General features: G+C 39.2%; 2 protein-coding genes across 2 annotated transcripts; one reads left to right on the top strand and one right to left on the bottom strand.

The window, feature by feature from the left end:
- Window positions 1–97: 97 nt before the first annotated feature.
- Window positions 98–3,097, top strand: IQD20 (IQ-domain 20). Its single transcript, XM_077390633.1, has 2 exons — window positions 98–1,605; window positions 2,698–3,097. The coding sequence occupies exons 1-2, from the start codon at window positions 1,258–1,260 to the stop codon at window positions 2,887–2,889; spliced, it is 540 nt and encodes a 179-aa protein (XP_077246748.1). The 5' UTR covers window positions 98–1,257; the 3' UTR covers window positions 2,890–3,097.
- Window positions 3,098–5,522: 2,425 nt separating this feature from the next.
- On the bottom strand, window positions 5,523–15,402 carry LOC143886581 (glutathione S-transferase F11-like). The gene is made up of 4 exons (XM_077390632.1): window positions 15,134–15,402; window positions 15,010–15,058; window positions 14,413–14,645; window positions 5,523–5,936 (listed from the first exon to the last, which is right to left on the bottom strand). Exons 1-4 carry the CDS (start codon window positions 15,281–15,283, stop codon window positions 5,703–5,705), a joined length of 666 nt encoding a protein of 221 aa, XP_077246747.1. The 5' UTR covers window positions 15,284–15,402; the 3' UTR covers window positions 5,523–5,702.
- Between the last annotated feature and the right edge of the window lie 499 nt (window positions 15,403–15,901).

Raw genomic sequence — 15,901 nt, 5'->3', positions numbered from 1 at the left:
GTTTGAGAAAAGAAGATACTTGAAATACTAAAAAACACATAAAATAGTAATAAGAGAGGATACTTGAAATACTAAAAAACACATAAAATAGTAATAAGAGAGGAGTGATTTGTTACCTATTAAAAGCTAGGGCTGCAACTCGGGCCAGGTTGGGCTGGGGTGGGTCGGGTTGAGCCCACCCCTAGCCCAACCAGAGCTAGCATTCCCTCAACCCTATCCCAATCCATCCCGAGCATCGACAGGATGGTCAACCCTAACCCAACCCGCCTTCCAAATCTGTCAACCCTAAACCGACCTGTCTAACCTATTTTTTCCAAATCGGGCCGGGTTGAGTTTCGGGTGTAGCGTAGGGCAAAATAGGAAAAAAAAAAAAAAAAACATACCCCTGAGATATATCTGGACCATTTAACTAGACCAAGTGGGGCCCACCTTAACAAATATTGAAGGGAAGAAATCCTCTACAAATTGAAGGGTTGGAATTTTCCAATGAATGTGGATTTCGCTCCACGGCCCGTCCATAGAAAGGCCTAGGAAATAAATGATTTGGAAAAAATAGGTTTAATTGAAATTGAAATGGTAAGATAAAAATTGAAATTTGAAAATTTTTTTTGAATGATAGTTGAAAATTGAAAATTAAAGTATGGATTTGAAAAATAAAAAATGAATAGCCATCATGCCTTGAACTCTTGAAGGGTTTTACAAAATCAGCTTTCTTTAAGTATAATAGAGATATGCCTCCCAGGATGAAATCATGAAATCAGTTATCCAAGTAATTGTATGGGTGAAATATATTTGAGAGATGGAGACTGTAGAAAAAGTCTTAATATGGTAAGATAAAAAGTTGAAACTTGAAAATTAAAATAAGTATGGATTTGAAAATTTGAAACTTAATATTGCCAAGACAACCCTGAAGCTGGAGAGAGCCCTTACCCAAGAGATGGTAAGCGCAATGACCTTCAAGTAGATAAAGAATTTTCTTTGTATGTTTGGATCCGATCCGAAAATTTTTCGGAAAACACGTCCATGGATCTTTATGGAATGCCCATATCCTGTCCATTAAAGTTTGGATTCGGAGGATCCATTGGAGCGTCTGATCCATTGACACCAGGGCTTTTTGGTCATTAACTCATTCAGTCCGCCAGCTGTTGACTGTGGAAAGCTTCAAGCTTACTATGAGAAAGCCCACCATACATCCAACCACGTTCCCAACCCTGACAATGTCAATCCTATACTCTCTCTCTCTCACATTCTTTATACATGTTGAGCACATTTGGGACCTTTACGCTTCCTTCTTACATGCCTTTGAATGAAATTCATAAAACACTAACACCCACAAAGAAAACAGGAAAAAACATGGCCATTTTCAAGAAGTGGCTGACCACCATTCGAAGAAAGTTTGTTGTATCTCCTCAAACAACAGTTATCATTATCCACAGCAATGCTGGCCAAGGGATCAGAAAAGAAGAAGAAGAAGAAGAAGAAGAAGAGAAGAAAACTACTTCAGAATTTACTGATGATTTTGAGAGTGGGGGCTCATCCCAGAAATGGCTTTCCGAAGAGGAGCTCGCAGCCATCAAGATCCAAGCTTTTTCCAGGGGTCATTTGGTATGTTTCTGATCAAACGTTTGAATATTTCACTACCCAAATGAATTTTCCAATGTGTGAACTCATTTTTCATGTATTTTTTTACCCAAACAAAAAAAAATTCTTATTTTTTTAAGGAAAATTTTCAATTAAATGAAGAATTCAGTGGACGCAGACGGATAGATGGTATGATGGGTCTTAATCGTGGCCATCAAATCCATTATCCTATCTCAATTGTAACTCTGACTTAACCACAAAATGCAATGGAGCATCCTAGATGCAAATGGACAGTGTGAATGTACAAAAATACCCTTCATATTTATATTTATTTATGTATATCTTATGAGGTATGTTTTAAAAAAATTAAAAAACCTACTCAATATGACAAGCAGCATTTCATTTTCCTACTCTTCCTTTCCATGACAATTCTCTTGGAAACATAATTTTATAATCCGGCATCGCAAAATCCTGGATTTTACAAGCTAAAACCTGGATTTTATGGGCTGTTTGGATACACAGATTTTATTACAACTGGACTTTATGGGCTCTAACACATCAATCCTTAACTCGCCCGAGTTGACTCCCTCATATCTTTGGCGATCTCTCGTCCGATTCTAATTTCAAAACACTAAGGGCCCGTTTGGATGCAGAGAAGATTTCGAAATACTTTTTGCATTGTAATTTGGATCGAGATCAAATTCTTGGATTTCCAATTCAACAACTGACAGTGAAAAAAATCAGATTTCCAAATATGCTGTGCAAATAAGAAATTGGAAATCCACAGATCTGGCAGTTTCCTTCACCATTTTTGCTCCTCAACCTCTCCTGTCCACTAGGACCCGCTCTCTCTCTTCCTCAACATGAGCTGCCGGATCTATTCATTTTGTATTCAAAACTCAATTCCAAATCCAAATACAATACATGAGGTATCCAAACGGGCCCTAAGAGACTTTTCCCAGCACGGCCAATCCATAACCCGGCCTAGCGGAGGAAAGATTTAGATCATCAAATAGGTGGTTTTACTAAAATGCACACAATAATATGGATTTGTAGCTAAAATTCGACCACATGTCATGTTTTTTATATGAACACCATGGGGGGTGTATGTAACAGGCAAGACATGCATTTCGCGCATTGAAGAGCCTAGTGAAACTACAGGCGCTCGTTCGTGGGGTGTGCGTGAGGAGGCAGGCGCGGATCGCTTTGCATTGTATGCACACACTCGTTCAATTGCACGTTAAGGTCCGAGCCAGGCAGCTGCTAACCAGGGCCGGAGACGCACAACTCCTTCCCCTTCACCCATGAAGAAATCCCATGGACAATGTGTATTACTCGTCATGGGTGTCTTTATCATTTTCATGTACTATAAAAAGACTACATTATGCTTGATTGATTGATTCCATTACCATTAATCTGACACAACTGCCCAAATTGAAATTTCATCTATAGAACTACCTGAGAAGCCTATCCAGGCCTACCTACATGATATTAGGCTGATTCAGATGTAGATCAGTGTATCATTTTTCAAAGATTTTAATATGATTTTAGCCCTCAAAATGTAAAAAAAACATAAATTTTGAATCTACCTTGCAATAGCTAGCAAAATCCGTTTTAAACTCCAATTTTTTTTAGGAAAATGTTATCAGCGCTACCATATTTTGATGATTGCACTCCTCACCTTATTAAAATGTACAGTATGGCCCGTACCATAGGATGATCCAAACCGTCCATTAGATGGGCCACAGCCTAAATAGCTTGTGCCCCAAAAATCATTTCCATAGGTTGATCCTAACCCTCTAAGGCTCTAAGCAAGGGCCTGACGAGTCCGAACGGAGTAATTGGAAATACTAACATCATCAGCAATCAAGAAGAAGCTAGTTTAAAGGAAATACTAACATATTTTGCCAATTACTACAAAACCTTATTTTCTAGATGTGCTAATCAGTTGTACCAGATCTCACTAGGGGCACACATTTCTTAAAGAGCATGTGGGCTTCCATTGTCAGAAATCACACCTGTTGGGAAGGGATATAGCCATCCCTTACTCGGTCTGTGGTGAAGTAGTTCCCAGGTGACTCGATCTTGTATCATGAATCCTTTATCTTCAAATGTGAAGATACAATCTAAATCATGTGTTAAATGAGATGCATTTGTTAGACTTTTGGTGATTATAGGAACACGTAAGACGTCCTGATGGAGTGATGGGGAATAGTAATGTCGAGAAGATAGTTGAACCGATCCCATAAGGAAATATGAGCCATTTATCAACATAAATAGAAGAGTCAAAAGTGTAGTTGATTTGATTTTGATCTGGAGTCATGTGATTTGTTGCGCCGGTACCATAAAACCATTGTTGATCCATCCTTCCAACATTCATTGGCACAAAAAACTAAGAGAGACATTGTTTCAGATGTTGGATCAAAACTTTTCTAACATTGAGGAGCAACATGACAATGTTAGGTACAAAGTTGGAAAATCACAGTGCTTCTTGGAAGTCGAATGGGAGCAAGACCTAGGATACCTGATTGGTGATCCGTAGGAGGAGGAAGAAATGATAGGTTGTCGCAACCATTGCTGCGATAAGAGCCTTAACCACGATGTCCACGACTGTGGTTGCAATTGAGGCCTTGCTCCACTACAAAACCCATGGATTGAAGGGCATCTTGAGAGAGTTGATTAGTTTGCCCAAGAAAGAGCTCATGACTTAGCTGAAGGAAATATAACTTATTAAAGGAAGATAGAAGAGAATACACAGAAATGGCAGTTGTAAAACCGCCACAGTTGGGTCCAAGCCCATTCTGAGCATAAATGACCAAATTGGATAGGAAATGGTGCATTGGGAGATATCCAAAGAATTGTCAACAGATTTATTTTGATTTAGAGAGTTACTCACCGAGAGGGATCCTTGGCGTCTGCAACTGGCTATGGAGTTGAACGATCTGAGCAATTGAGTAGGACGAGAAACTTCAAGGTGCGCCGATCATCATATAAGCCTTCAAGAGATTGATGACTTGAGAAAGTACTAGTTCCATCGTGGTGGCATTGAGTCAACTGATGAGAGATTGGTCGACCCTTTTCCATGTATTTAATACCAAATTTGGGATGGGCATAGAATCAATGTTGGAAGAAAGGAGAGGGGAGGGGTGGAGGCATCAACCATCTTATTTAGGTCATGGCTAATCATGATTGAAAAGAGTTGGCTATGCTAGAGAAGAAAATTATTTCGACCAAGGCATACTGAAACAAGATGCATGATGTTACTTATAAGGGATGGAGAGAAAAAATGTGGAGGTTGGAGTAGCCAAAGTGGGGTTAGAGTTGGCCAATGAGAAGAAAAAAAGTGAGAAAGATCAACGAAACGAATTCCCTCTGATACCGTGTAGGAATTTAGAATGAAAACAATATCTGTGGAACTTATTTCGTTGCAGGGTTTTCATTATATAATGATAAATACAAAGAGATAAAAATAGATATTTAGTAATTATCTAAGAAAAGAACTAATCAATGTCATATGCATGAAAAGACTTGGAGTCGATCCATTCTCTTAGAATTGGAGAAAAAACTAAGAAGGAAATGGGAAATGGAGAAAAGAATAGTGGGGAGGGGGACATTATCTTTTACATTGGCAGGATCCTTTTTTCGCTAGGATTCAATAAATAACTGGTCTAAAAAAACATAAAATGGGAGTTTAAGAATAGGAAGCAACAAGCTGAAATGGGTTTTATAAAGGCAGAAGGAGCTTGTAATTTCATTTAATGAGGAACTGCAGTGGAGATTTGATATTTAGGAGCATCATGCAAAAACAACCAAAGATCAATGTCAATAAGGTATTAGAAAAAACCACATATATTTGGTGCTGATGGGTCATGGGGAGGAGACAAAATTATGTAAAGAAAACCAGACTCAGGTAATCATTTTCTGCTCTCGGAGATAACACATCCGTCAATCAAATTCAACATAACTCCATTTTCGTTAAAATTCTACATCTCAAGCTCAAAAAAAAAACAAAAAACACCACTATCAGCATCAACAGAAGAGAAGTAAAAGCATGTCCAAAAGAGAAATACCCAACAAGAACAAACGCAAATGCGCCAAGAACAGACGCAGATTGGATGAATCTAGACTTTGGAAGGCTTGGGGTTCTGCATTTCCACAACCTTCTTCCAAGAAGGGCGAGACGAAATTTCCTCCCACCACCTGTTCACATTCTTCCTTGACGTAAAAAGCCCACCTCTGTCAGTAACCTTCACCAGATACTGGGTGTTGGGTAAGTGGGAAAGATCTGCCAACGTGAATTCTTCCCCGGCCAAGAACCTGCTCTCTTCAAGCCTCTTCTCGTACACATCAAGCACCTGTTTGAAGTATATATGATTAAATAAAATCAACTAAAGCTTAAGCTTTTGGAGTAATTGGTTGTTTCACATGGTATCAGAGCGATTGCCTCACGGCAGGTCCTGGGTTCAAAACCCAACAATTCCTTGATATTAAGAATTCGCATGAACCCAAAAATGATGGGCCAATTGTGAGGTGATGTTGAAGTATAAATGATTAAATAACACCAACCTTAACAGCTTAAGCTTTTGGAGTAATTGGTTGTTTCACATGTTATTAGAGATATTGCCTCATGACATGTCCTGGGTTAAACCCAACAACTCATTGATATTAAAAAAGGGAAAATTACATTTACACCCCTTCTAGTTTCTGACACATTCAACTCTAACCCTAACTTTCAAAACGTGACAAGTACACCCCTTGAGGTTTCAAAACATGACAAGTACACCCCCTCCGTCAACGGTATGTCAGTTTAACTTGACGGAAAGACTAAAACAAACCATGGTTAATATTTTGAGGACAGAAATACCCTCATTTGCAGAGGGATTAGGGTTACACCATTTTCCACCGCCCCCATCGCACCTCGGGCCACCACTGATGCCGCCACCTTCGGCCACCGCTGCTGTCGCCATCTCCGGCCGCCACCATCATCTCCACCATAGACAATGGAACCCCACCCCATGGCTACATCAAACCCACATTTCAAGGAAAAAAATACTGATAAAAAAAAAATGCCCTAAAATATTAGGGTTTATGTGCAAATCATGATAATGGTGTGAATGAAGACTTATTCCTTCTCTGCCCCTTCTCTTCTCAGGTTTGGATGAGAATATTCAATTTCTTCGGGTTTTCATGGGTACTACGGGGGATATTCAGGATGTTATCACTAATTGGTGGGGCATCTTTTCTGGCCGCCTCGGAGACACTATGTGGCATTCTATCCCGTATACAATTGTTTGGCTTCTATGGGCTGAGCGCAACAATCGTATATTCAGGGGAAAGGAGCGGAGTTGCTTCAGCATTATTCTCGACCTTAAGCTAACGATTATCAAGTGGGCAAAAATCAAGGGCCATGTACATTATTCGATAGGTGAAATGCTTAGAAATTGGATGGCGGTGATCTCGGAGAGGAAATCTGAGTCATTGGTTTCCCCACGGTGGATACCTCCTCCGGAGGGATGGTTCAAATTCAATTTTGATGGAGAGCTCAAGGGGCAATCCGGGAAGGGCCGGCATTGGTGGTGCCTTCTGAGATCATAATGGAAATATATGCATGACTTTCTCGAGGCCGTTGGGTGTCTGTGACGCAAATGAAGCAGAGGTCTCCGCCCTTCTTTTTGGTCTACAGTGGTACGCAAAGCATATTCTCGGGCCTTTGGTCACTGAAGGTGACTCTTCCAATGCTATTGCGTGGGCCAGCAGTAAGGCTTTTGGCCCGTGGCGCCTTGCTTTCAAGATTGACGAAATAAGGGACTTGGTGGCCTCTCTTCGTCCTGTGCTGAAACATATGCGGCGATCTGGCAATGACTAGGGTGGATTGCGATTCTTTGGTCGTTGACACCCCTTCCGTTTTGTAACTTTTTATGTTCTTCTTTTCGGCCCTGTTTCTTGTTTCGGATGGGCCACTTGCACTTTCATTGTTGTCTATGGGGACATCTTGTCCCTTTGTACTTCTTTTGATTTAATGCAATCTCATTACCTTTATAAAAAAAAAAGGGTGTGAATGAAGACAAGTTAAACTCCTAAATTGAGGGTTTATGTTTATAAATAAATAAGGGTTTGAATCAAACCTTAATTTTAAGTTTTCAAGTCTGAAAACCCTAATTTTCTGAGGGGAAGATGAGGATATTTTGGTCATTTCCGCCTCACCGTCCCTCTCACGTTAAAAAAGCTTGAGAGGGTGTACTTGTCACGTTTTGAAAGTAAGGGTTAGTGTTGAATGTGTCAGAAACTACCCAAAAACCTGTTAATGATTTTGCATTTTCAAAATCATGTATATTACATGTTTTAGTGTTTTGGAAAATGTTTTATCAAAAGCGTTTGGGAAAAAGAAAATGTTTTCTTGGAAATATTTGCTTTTACAAAAGGATGTAGAAGTGTAGTTGAAAAGATAGTTCCACATCGGATGAGAGAAAAGAAAGAGAAGGGCTTATAAAGCACTACCTTTTCTAACTCTTGTCGGATGGGTGGGTCAAATGGTTCGCAGGCCCATCAAGCCGAATGGTTCAGTTGGGTTGGGCTTCGGTTCGGGCCTAACGGTCGGCCCAACGGGCCCATGACTCCAACGGTCAAAGGGTGTGATCAAATGGGTTGTGTCCCTTTCCCCAACGGTCATGTGCCAAGGGGGTGCGATCCACACCATAGATGGTTGATCTAACGATGACTGGGTTGGAGAGAGGTTTTACTCAAGCCAACAGTCACATCTAGGATCGATCAGGACCGTTCAATATCAATGGGTGCGATCTAACGGTCAGATTTCAAACATTCTGGAAAGGTGCCCTGTAGAGGTGTTTTTCACACTGAAAAGACACCAGATGGTCTATAAAAATGTGCAAACTTCAGTCATTTGAGATAGAAATCGAATTGGAAATTCTGACTGATTTTACACTCTCTTCTACACTCCTACAAAAATCCCCAAGTATTTCTACATACTGTTTTTCTTTCTTTTACTGTTCTAGATACTGTTTTTCTGCAGAAACAGAATCTAGAGATTTCTCTAAGGCTTAAAATTTCGGAAGGGCATTTCGGGTTTGATTCCGCTAGTGCTACGCGTCATCAAACATTAGTAGGGCTTCCCTACTAGGCTTCATTGTATCTTGGAGGCAATTCGCGGATCCCCTTTGCACACTACTAGTGGGGGCGAATCTTGTCTTAAGGAAAGTGATATCACACCTTGAAGCAACAAGTTTCTGTTTTCTATCATCAACAGTACCCTCAACAAATTTTCCAACAATCTTAAGACAAGATTTTTCTACTGTTGTTTCAATGGCACTTTATTCAGTTCGTCAAATGACCCAAGACTTTGTCAAACTCGAACGTTTCGACAAAGGAAATTTCAAGCGCTGGCAGAAGAAGTTGCACTTCATTTTGACATCACTCAAAGTGGTCCATGTTCTCACTACTCTAAAGCCGTCAGCAAATGAAAATGAAACTTTGGCGGAGGCTCGTGCAAGGATGAAGTGGGAACAGGATGACTACATTTGCAAAGGGCACATCCTAAATGCTATGTCAGATACACTATTTGACATATATCAAGGCATGGGATCAGCAAGTGAAATCTGGAATGCACTTGAAGCCAAATACTCGGCGGAAGATGCCAGTAGCAAGAAATTCACTGTGAGTCAATTTTTAAATTTTAAAATGGTAGATGATAAGTCTGTTATTGATCAATTACATCATGTAATTAATCAAATTCATTTGCAAGGCATCCTTCTTGATGATTCATTCATTGTCCCGTCAATTATTGACAAACTTCCACCAAATTGGAAAGACTTTAGAAAAAGTCTAAAACACAAGAAAGAGGAAATGTCTATTGAAGACTTGGCTCAATGCCTCAGGATTGAGGAAGAGTCAAGAATCAGAGACAAGAAAGAAAATGAAACTGTATCCTCTAAGATCCATTTGGTGGAAAATGTCAAGAATTCGAACCAACAAAGAAAAGGCAATTGGAAGAGAAACAAACACCCTGAAAAGAATACTAATAAGAATAAGAAAAGAAAGGGTGCTTGTTTCAACTGTGGCAAACCAGGCCATTACAAGAGTGAGTGCCGACTTCTTAAGGATAAGAAGTCGGGTGCACCAACAGACAAAGAAAAGTTTGTCGCCATGATTTCAGAGGCAAATATGCTTGAAGATGGCAATGATTGGTGGATTGACTCTGGTGCGACGATGCATGTCTGTAAAGACAGGAACCTGTTTTCAACTTATGAAACAGTTGAAGATGGAAGCGTGTTATACATGGGAAATTCGTCGACAGCAGAAGTCAAAGGGAAGGGCAAGGTGGAACTTGAGTTCACATCCGGCAAGCGACTCACTCTAACCGGTGTCTACCATGTACCAGAAGTTAGAAAGAACTTAGTGTCTGGAAGCATTCTCAACAAGAATGGCTTCAAACTTGTATTTGAATCTGACAAGTTCATTCTTTCTAAGGGGGGTACTTTTGTTGGGAAGGGATATATGTATGAAGGGATGTTCAAACTTAATATCAATAAAGTGAATGTCTTTGCTTATGTTTTGGATTCTTCTTTATCTTTATGGCATAATCGTTTAGGACATGTAAATACTAGGAAAATGAATGATATGGTTAAGTTAACCTTAATTCCTAAATATGAAAATGACTTAGTAGATAGATGTAAAACATGCATGCAAACCAAGATAATCACTAAGTCATTTCCTAAAGTAGATAGAACTTCTAACTTGTTAGATTTAATTCATAGTGATGTATGTGACATACATAGTGTTCCCACAAAGGGAGGTAAAAAGTATTTTGTTACATTTATTGATGATTATTCTAAGTACTGTTATGTTTATCTACTTAGTCATAAAGATGAGGTTTTAGAAAAATTTAAGATTTATAAAACTGAAGTAGAAAACCAATGTATAACAAGCATTAAATGTCTCAGATCAGATAGAGGTGGTGAATATCACTTTCCTCATTTCTGTGAATCAGTAGGCATAGTCCATGAAACTTCTGCCCCTTATACACCACAACAAAATGGTGTAGCAGAAAGGAAGAATAGGACACTTACTGAAATGATTAATGCTATGCTTGTTAATTCTGGTTTAAATAAAAGTTTTTGGGGTGAAGCCTTACTTACAGCTTGTCACATTTTGAATAGGGTACCAAGTAAGAAATCTGATATAACCCCTTATGAATTGTGGAAGAAAAGGAAACCAAACTTAAGTTACCTTAAAGTTTGGGGTTGTAGATCTATAGTTAAAGTCCCTAAACCTAAGTTAAGGAAATTAGGTGAAAAGGGTATTGAGTGTATCTTTTTGGGATATGCTAGTCACAGTAAGGCCTATAGGTTCTTAGTTATAGAACCCAATGATTTTATAGATGTCAATACCATAATTGAATCTAGAGATGCTTTTTTCTATGAAAATAGGTTCACTGCAATTCCTAAAGAAATTGAACCTACAACTTCTGTAGATCATCCTTTAGAATCACAAACAGAAGTTGGTGATCCTAGTGTACAACCTAGTAAAATAAGAAGAAGTTCAAGAGATAGAAGGGATAGGAATTTTGGCCCTGACTTTGTAACCTACCTGGTAGAAGGGACAAGGGAAAAACTCCAAGGTTCTGTCTTGTTAAACTTAAGCATAGAAAGTGACCCTCAAACCTATGGAGAAGCCATAAAGTCACAAGATGTTGCTTTTTGGAAAGAAGCAATTAATGACGAAATGGATTCTATCATGGGTAATAAAACTTGGATTTTGATTGATCTACCACCTGGGTCTAAACCTATAGGATGTAAATGGATCTTCAAGAAGAAGATCAATGTAGATGGGACCATAGAAAAGTTTAAGGCAAGGTTAGTTGCCAAAGGGTTTACTCAAAAACCCGGTATTGATTACTTTGACACATATGCACCTGTTGCTAGGATTTCTACCATTAGAGTGTTGATTGCCCTTGCTTCCATATACAAACTTCACATTCACCAGATGGATGTTAAAACCGCATTCTTAAATGGTGAACTTGATGAAGAAGTGTATATGGAACAACCTGAGGGATTTATTCTGCCAGGCCAAGAGCATAAAGTATGTAAGCTTATCAAATCTTTGTATGGGCTTAAGCAAGCCCCTAAACAATGGCATGAAAGATTTGATAAAGTCTTAGTGTCAAATGGTTATAAGATACATGAATCAGATAAATGTATATACAGTAAATTTAAGGGCGGCAAAGGTGTTGTTATTTGTTTATATGTTGATGACATGTTAATTTTTGGTACTGATATTGCAAGCATTCAAAGTACTAAATCATATCTTTCTCAAAACTTTGATATGAAAGATATGGGTGAAGCTGATGTGATTTTGGGTATTAGAATCATAAGACATGACAATGGTCTTATTCTAACACAATCACATTATATTGAGAAAGTTCTTAAAAAGTTTAACCATTTTGAATGTTCACCCATTTCAACACCTTTTGACCCAAATATAAAGTTGTATCTTAATACTGGCAGGACTATCTCTCAACTAGGGTATGCTAGTGTAATTGGTAGTCTTATGTATGCTATGACTTGTACTAGGCCAGACATAGCATATGCTGTAGGTAAACTTAGTAGGTTTACCAGTAATCTTAGTTTTTCTCATTGGAATGCAGTCTATAGAGTTTTAAAATATTTAAAGAAAACTATAGACTATGGTTTATGTTATAGTGGGTATCCAACTGTAATAGAAGGATACTCTGATGCTAGTTGGATAACTGAGCGTATAGACCATTTATCAACCAGTGGGTGGATTTTCACCCTTGGTGGGGGAGCAGTCTCCTGGGCCTCTAAGAAACAGACATGCATAACAACTTCAACTATGGAAGCAGAGTTTATAGCTCTGGCAGCATGCTGTAAAGAGGCGGAATGGCTTCGGAATTTGTTATTGGAAATTCCGTTATGGTCTAAACCAATGCCATCGATTTATGTCCATTGTGATAGTCAGGCCACACTATCAAGGGCATATAATCATGTTTATAATGGTAAGTCCAGACATATAGGACTTAGACATAGTGCTATAAGAGAGTTACTTACTAATGGAGTAGTAACTATTGATTTTGTGAGATCGAGCCAAAACTTGGCTGATCCATTCACTAAAGCTCTTGCAAGAGATCTGGTGTGTAAAACATCATTAGGGATGGGGTTAAAGCCATTAACCAATAGTCACCAATGATGGAACATCAACTCAACACTTGAATAAACATCAAGTCTTGAGTTCAATGAGTCCAAGTACATCATATGGAGTGATTGCAAGCACTATAATCTGTATTATATGCCATCCCAAGGTAAAGTGCTTGGTACCTGTAATGTTTAAAAGGAGAAGGCTGAGTATTTAAACTCTTAATAGGCTTATAACATAGTGTTGGAGTGTTTTAGTTACAGGGGCACTCTTGATAAGCCTACCTATGTGAGTGTGGAAGTGGTGCCGCTTCCTATGAGACCTGGCTAGTCTCTAGAGCGCTCATGAAACCAAGATATAGACACAAGGCCAGTACATGTGTCGGTTTTAGAAATTGCCCAAAGAGGTGAAATCTTGTGTGTGAGACGTATCCGGTTAACCAAATAGAATAGCTAGTTCAAAGATACGTCTACTATGCAATTCTGGTTAACTTTGATATGTCCTCACTAAGTGAAGGTTCAAATCGAGAGATACCTTCATCTATGCATAAGATTTCCAAGCCTGATGAGAAAATTTTCTTTGATTTTGAAAATGGTGGGGGATTGTTAATGATTTTGCATTTTCAAAATCATGTATATTACATGTTTTAGTGTTTTGGAAAATGTTTTATCAAAAGCGTTTGGGAAAAAAAAAATGTTTTCTTGGAAATATTTGCTTTTACAAAAGGATGTAGAAGTGTAGTTGAAAAGATAGTTCCACATCGGATGAGAGAAAAGAAAGAGAAGGGCTTATAAAGCACTACATTTTCTAACTCTTGTCGGATGGGTGGGTCAAATGGTTCGCAGGCCCATCAAGCCGAATGGTTCAGTTGGGTTGGGCTTCGGTTCGGGCCTAACGGTCGGCCCAACGGGCCCATGACTCCAACGGTCAAAGGGTGTGATCAAATGGGTTGTGTCCCTTTCCCCAACGGTCTGTGCCAAGGGGGTGCGATCCACACCATAGATGGTTGATCTAACGATGACTGGGTTGGAGAGAGGTTTTACTCAAGCCAACAGTCACATCTAGGATCGATCAGGACCGTTCAATATCAATGGGTGCGATCTAACGGTCAGATTTCAAACATTCTGGAAAGGTGCCCTGTAGAGGTGTTTTTCACACTGAAAAGACACCAGATGGTCTATAAAAATGTGCAAACTTCAGTCATTTGAGATAGAAATCGAATTGGAAATTCTGACTGATTTTACACTCTCTTCTACACTCCTACAAAAATCCCCAAGTATTTCTACATACTGTTTTTCTTTCTTTTACTGTTCTAGATACTGTTTTTCTGCAGAAACAGAATCTAGAGATTTCTCTAAGGCTTGAAATTTCGGAAGGGCATTTCGGGTTTGATTCCGCTAGTGCTACGCGTCATCAAACATTAGTAGGGCTTCCCTACTAGGCTTCATTGTATCTTGGAGGCAATTCGCGGATCCCCTTTGCACACTACTAGTGGGGGCGAATCTTGTCTTAAGGAAAGTGATATCACGCCTTGAAGCAACAAGTTTCTGTTTTCTATCATCAACAGTACCCTCAACAAATTTTCCAACAAAACCGAGGGCCAAATGTGAAGCGGTGTTGAAGTATAAATGATTAAATAACACAACTCTTAACATCTTAAGCTACCTTCACCAGCTTTGCTTCGCTCTGTTCAATAACTCCCTGGTCCTGCTTCAGCTTCATCCGCGGAGCGAATGCAAGTTGAAAAACCAAGGCCGAGCTTGGCGGATTGAAACTTTGCCCTTCAGCTTCTAACCACTGCTCAATAGAAGCCCTTTCCAACAGATTCTTTCCAAACAAACCCTTGTTCCCCTTGTCCGCGTACTTGTCCGAAACGTATCGGCATATCGCCCTCGACTCTGCAAAACTCCCAAACCAAAAACAAATCAACGAGTGTCGGATTCAGGGAACTGGGTTTTATACCATTCGAATCAAAAGCAAAGAAAATTCGGATTTTGAGAAGTGGGTTTTGTAAAATACCGAATAAAAATGGATTTTCGAAGTGGGTTTTGTTAAAATACGGATTCGAAATGGATTTTGAGAAGTGGGTTTTGTAAAATACCGAATCAAAATCAAAGAAAAATCGGATTTTGAGAGGTGGGTGTTGTAAAATACCGAATCAAATCAAAGAAAAATCGGATTTTGATAAGTTGGTTTTGTGAAATACCAAATCAAAATCAAAGAAAAATCGGATTTTGGGAGGTGGGTTTTAAGCATTGTTACCGAATACGGTGGTGTTTTCGTCCTGGAATGCGGGAACTTGTCCAAATGGCTGTTACAGAGAGGGGTTAGTGACTCTGTTTTATGATAACGCAAAACAGAGGCCTAAAAGGGCATTTTGTTTTACCTGAAGTTTGAGGAAATCGGGCTTCTTGTGCTCACCCTTAGACATGTCAACATTGATGAGCTGAAATTCAACCTCTTTCTCTAAGAGGCAAGCTAGTACACGAGACACTGCAGTTGACATTGGAGGTCCGTACACCTTAACAGTAGCCATTGGAGATTTTGGAGCAAGGAATAAGATGAGCTCTCACTGTTTATCTTCAGCCACAGAAGAGGAAATAAAATCAGAGGCTTTATCTCTCTGTCTTGGGTTCTAAACTATTAAAAGAGAGGTCGAATAAAGAGAAAAGATTAAGTAAAAGAGGACAGATTTTGCTTTGGAAATCCATTGAATAGGGCTGCAACTCGGGTCGGGCGGGTCGGGTTTTAGAGAACCCAACCCTACGCGAGAAATATCTCGGGTCGGGTCGGGTTTTTTTTCAGAAAACCCACGATTCCCAAATCCGGCCCTACCCATGATAAATCTCGGGTCGGTTAGGGTTTTTTCACGTTGACGCAATTTTTTAAGGAAAATTCTTGTTTGGCAAGGCAACTCAACTCATAGAAGCAGAAATTACACAAACAATGATGTAATTACACTCACATTACACTTGAATCAAACAATGTTGTAATTACAATCAAACAATGCTAAATCAAACACTAGAATCAACTCAACTCATAGAAGCAGAAATTACACTCACACGCAATAACAGTGGGTGCGTGGGTTTTCACTTTTAACTTTTAACTAACAATAGAAAAAAATGTACATACTATAACTTATGTAACTCGGGTC

Source organism: Tasmannia lanceolata, unplaced genomic scaffold (assembly GCF_043159265.1).
Source record: "Tasmannia lanceolata isolate RefF3 unplaced genomic scaffold, GAP_Taslan_0.1 ptg000011l, whole genome shotgun sequence".
In the NCBI taxonomy this organism is placed as follows: domain Eukaryota; kingdom Viridiplantae; phylum Streptophyta; class Magnoliopsida; order Canellales; family Winteraceae; genus Tasmannia; species Tasmannia lanceolata.
Note: the sequence above shows the minus strand (reverse complement) of the source record. Positions and strands in the feature narration are given on the sequence as shown.

Excerpts from the sequence above, each read along its gene's own strand:
- IQD20 (XM_077390633.1), top strand. The coding sequence starts at position 1,258 with ATGTTGAGCACATTTGGGACCTTTACGCTTCCTTCTTACATGCCTTTG. Across the intron at positions 1,606-2,697 it reads CTTTTTCCAGGGGTCATTTG|GCAAGACATGCATTTCGCGC; the intron begins GTATGTTTCTGA and ends TGTATGTAACAG.
- LOC143886581 (XM_077390632.1), bottom strand. The coding sequence starts at position 15,283 with ATGGCTACTGTTAAGGTGTACGGACCTCCAATGTCAACTGCAGTGTCT. Across the intron at positions 15,059-15,133 it reads CCGATTTCCTCAAACTTCAG|CCATTTGGACAAGTTCCCGC; the intron begins GTAAAACAAAAT and ends TCTCTGTAACAG. Across the intron at positions 14,646-15,009 it reads CGAAAACACCACCGTATTCG|AGTCGAGGGCGATATGCCGA; the intron begins GTAACAATGCTT and ends GGAGTTTTGCAG.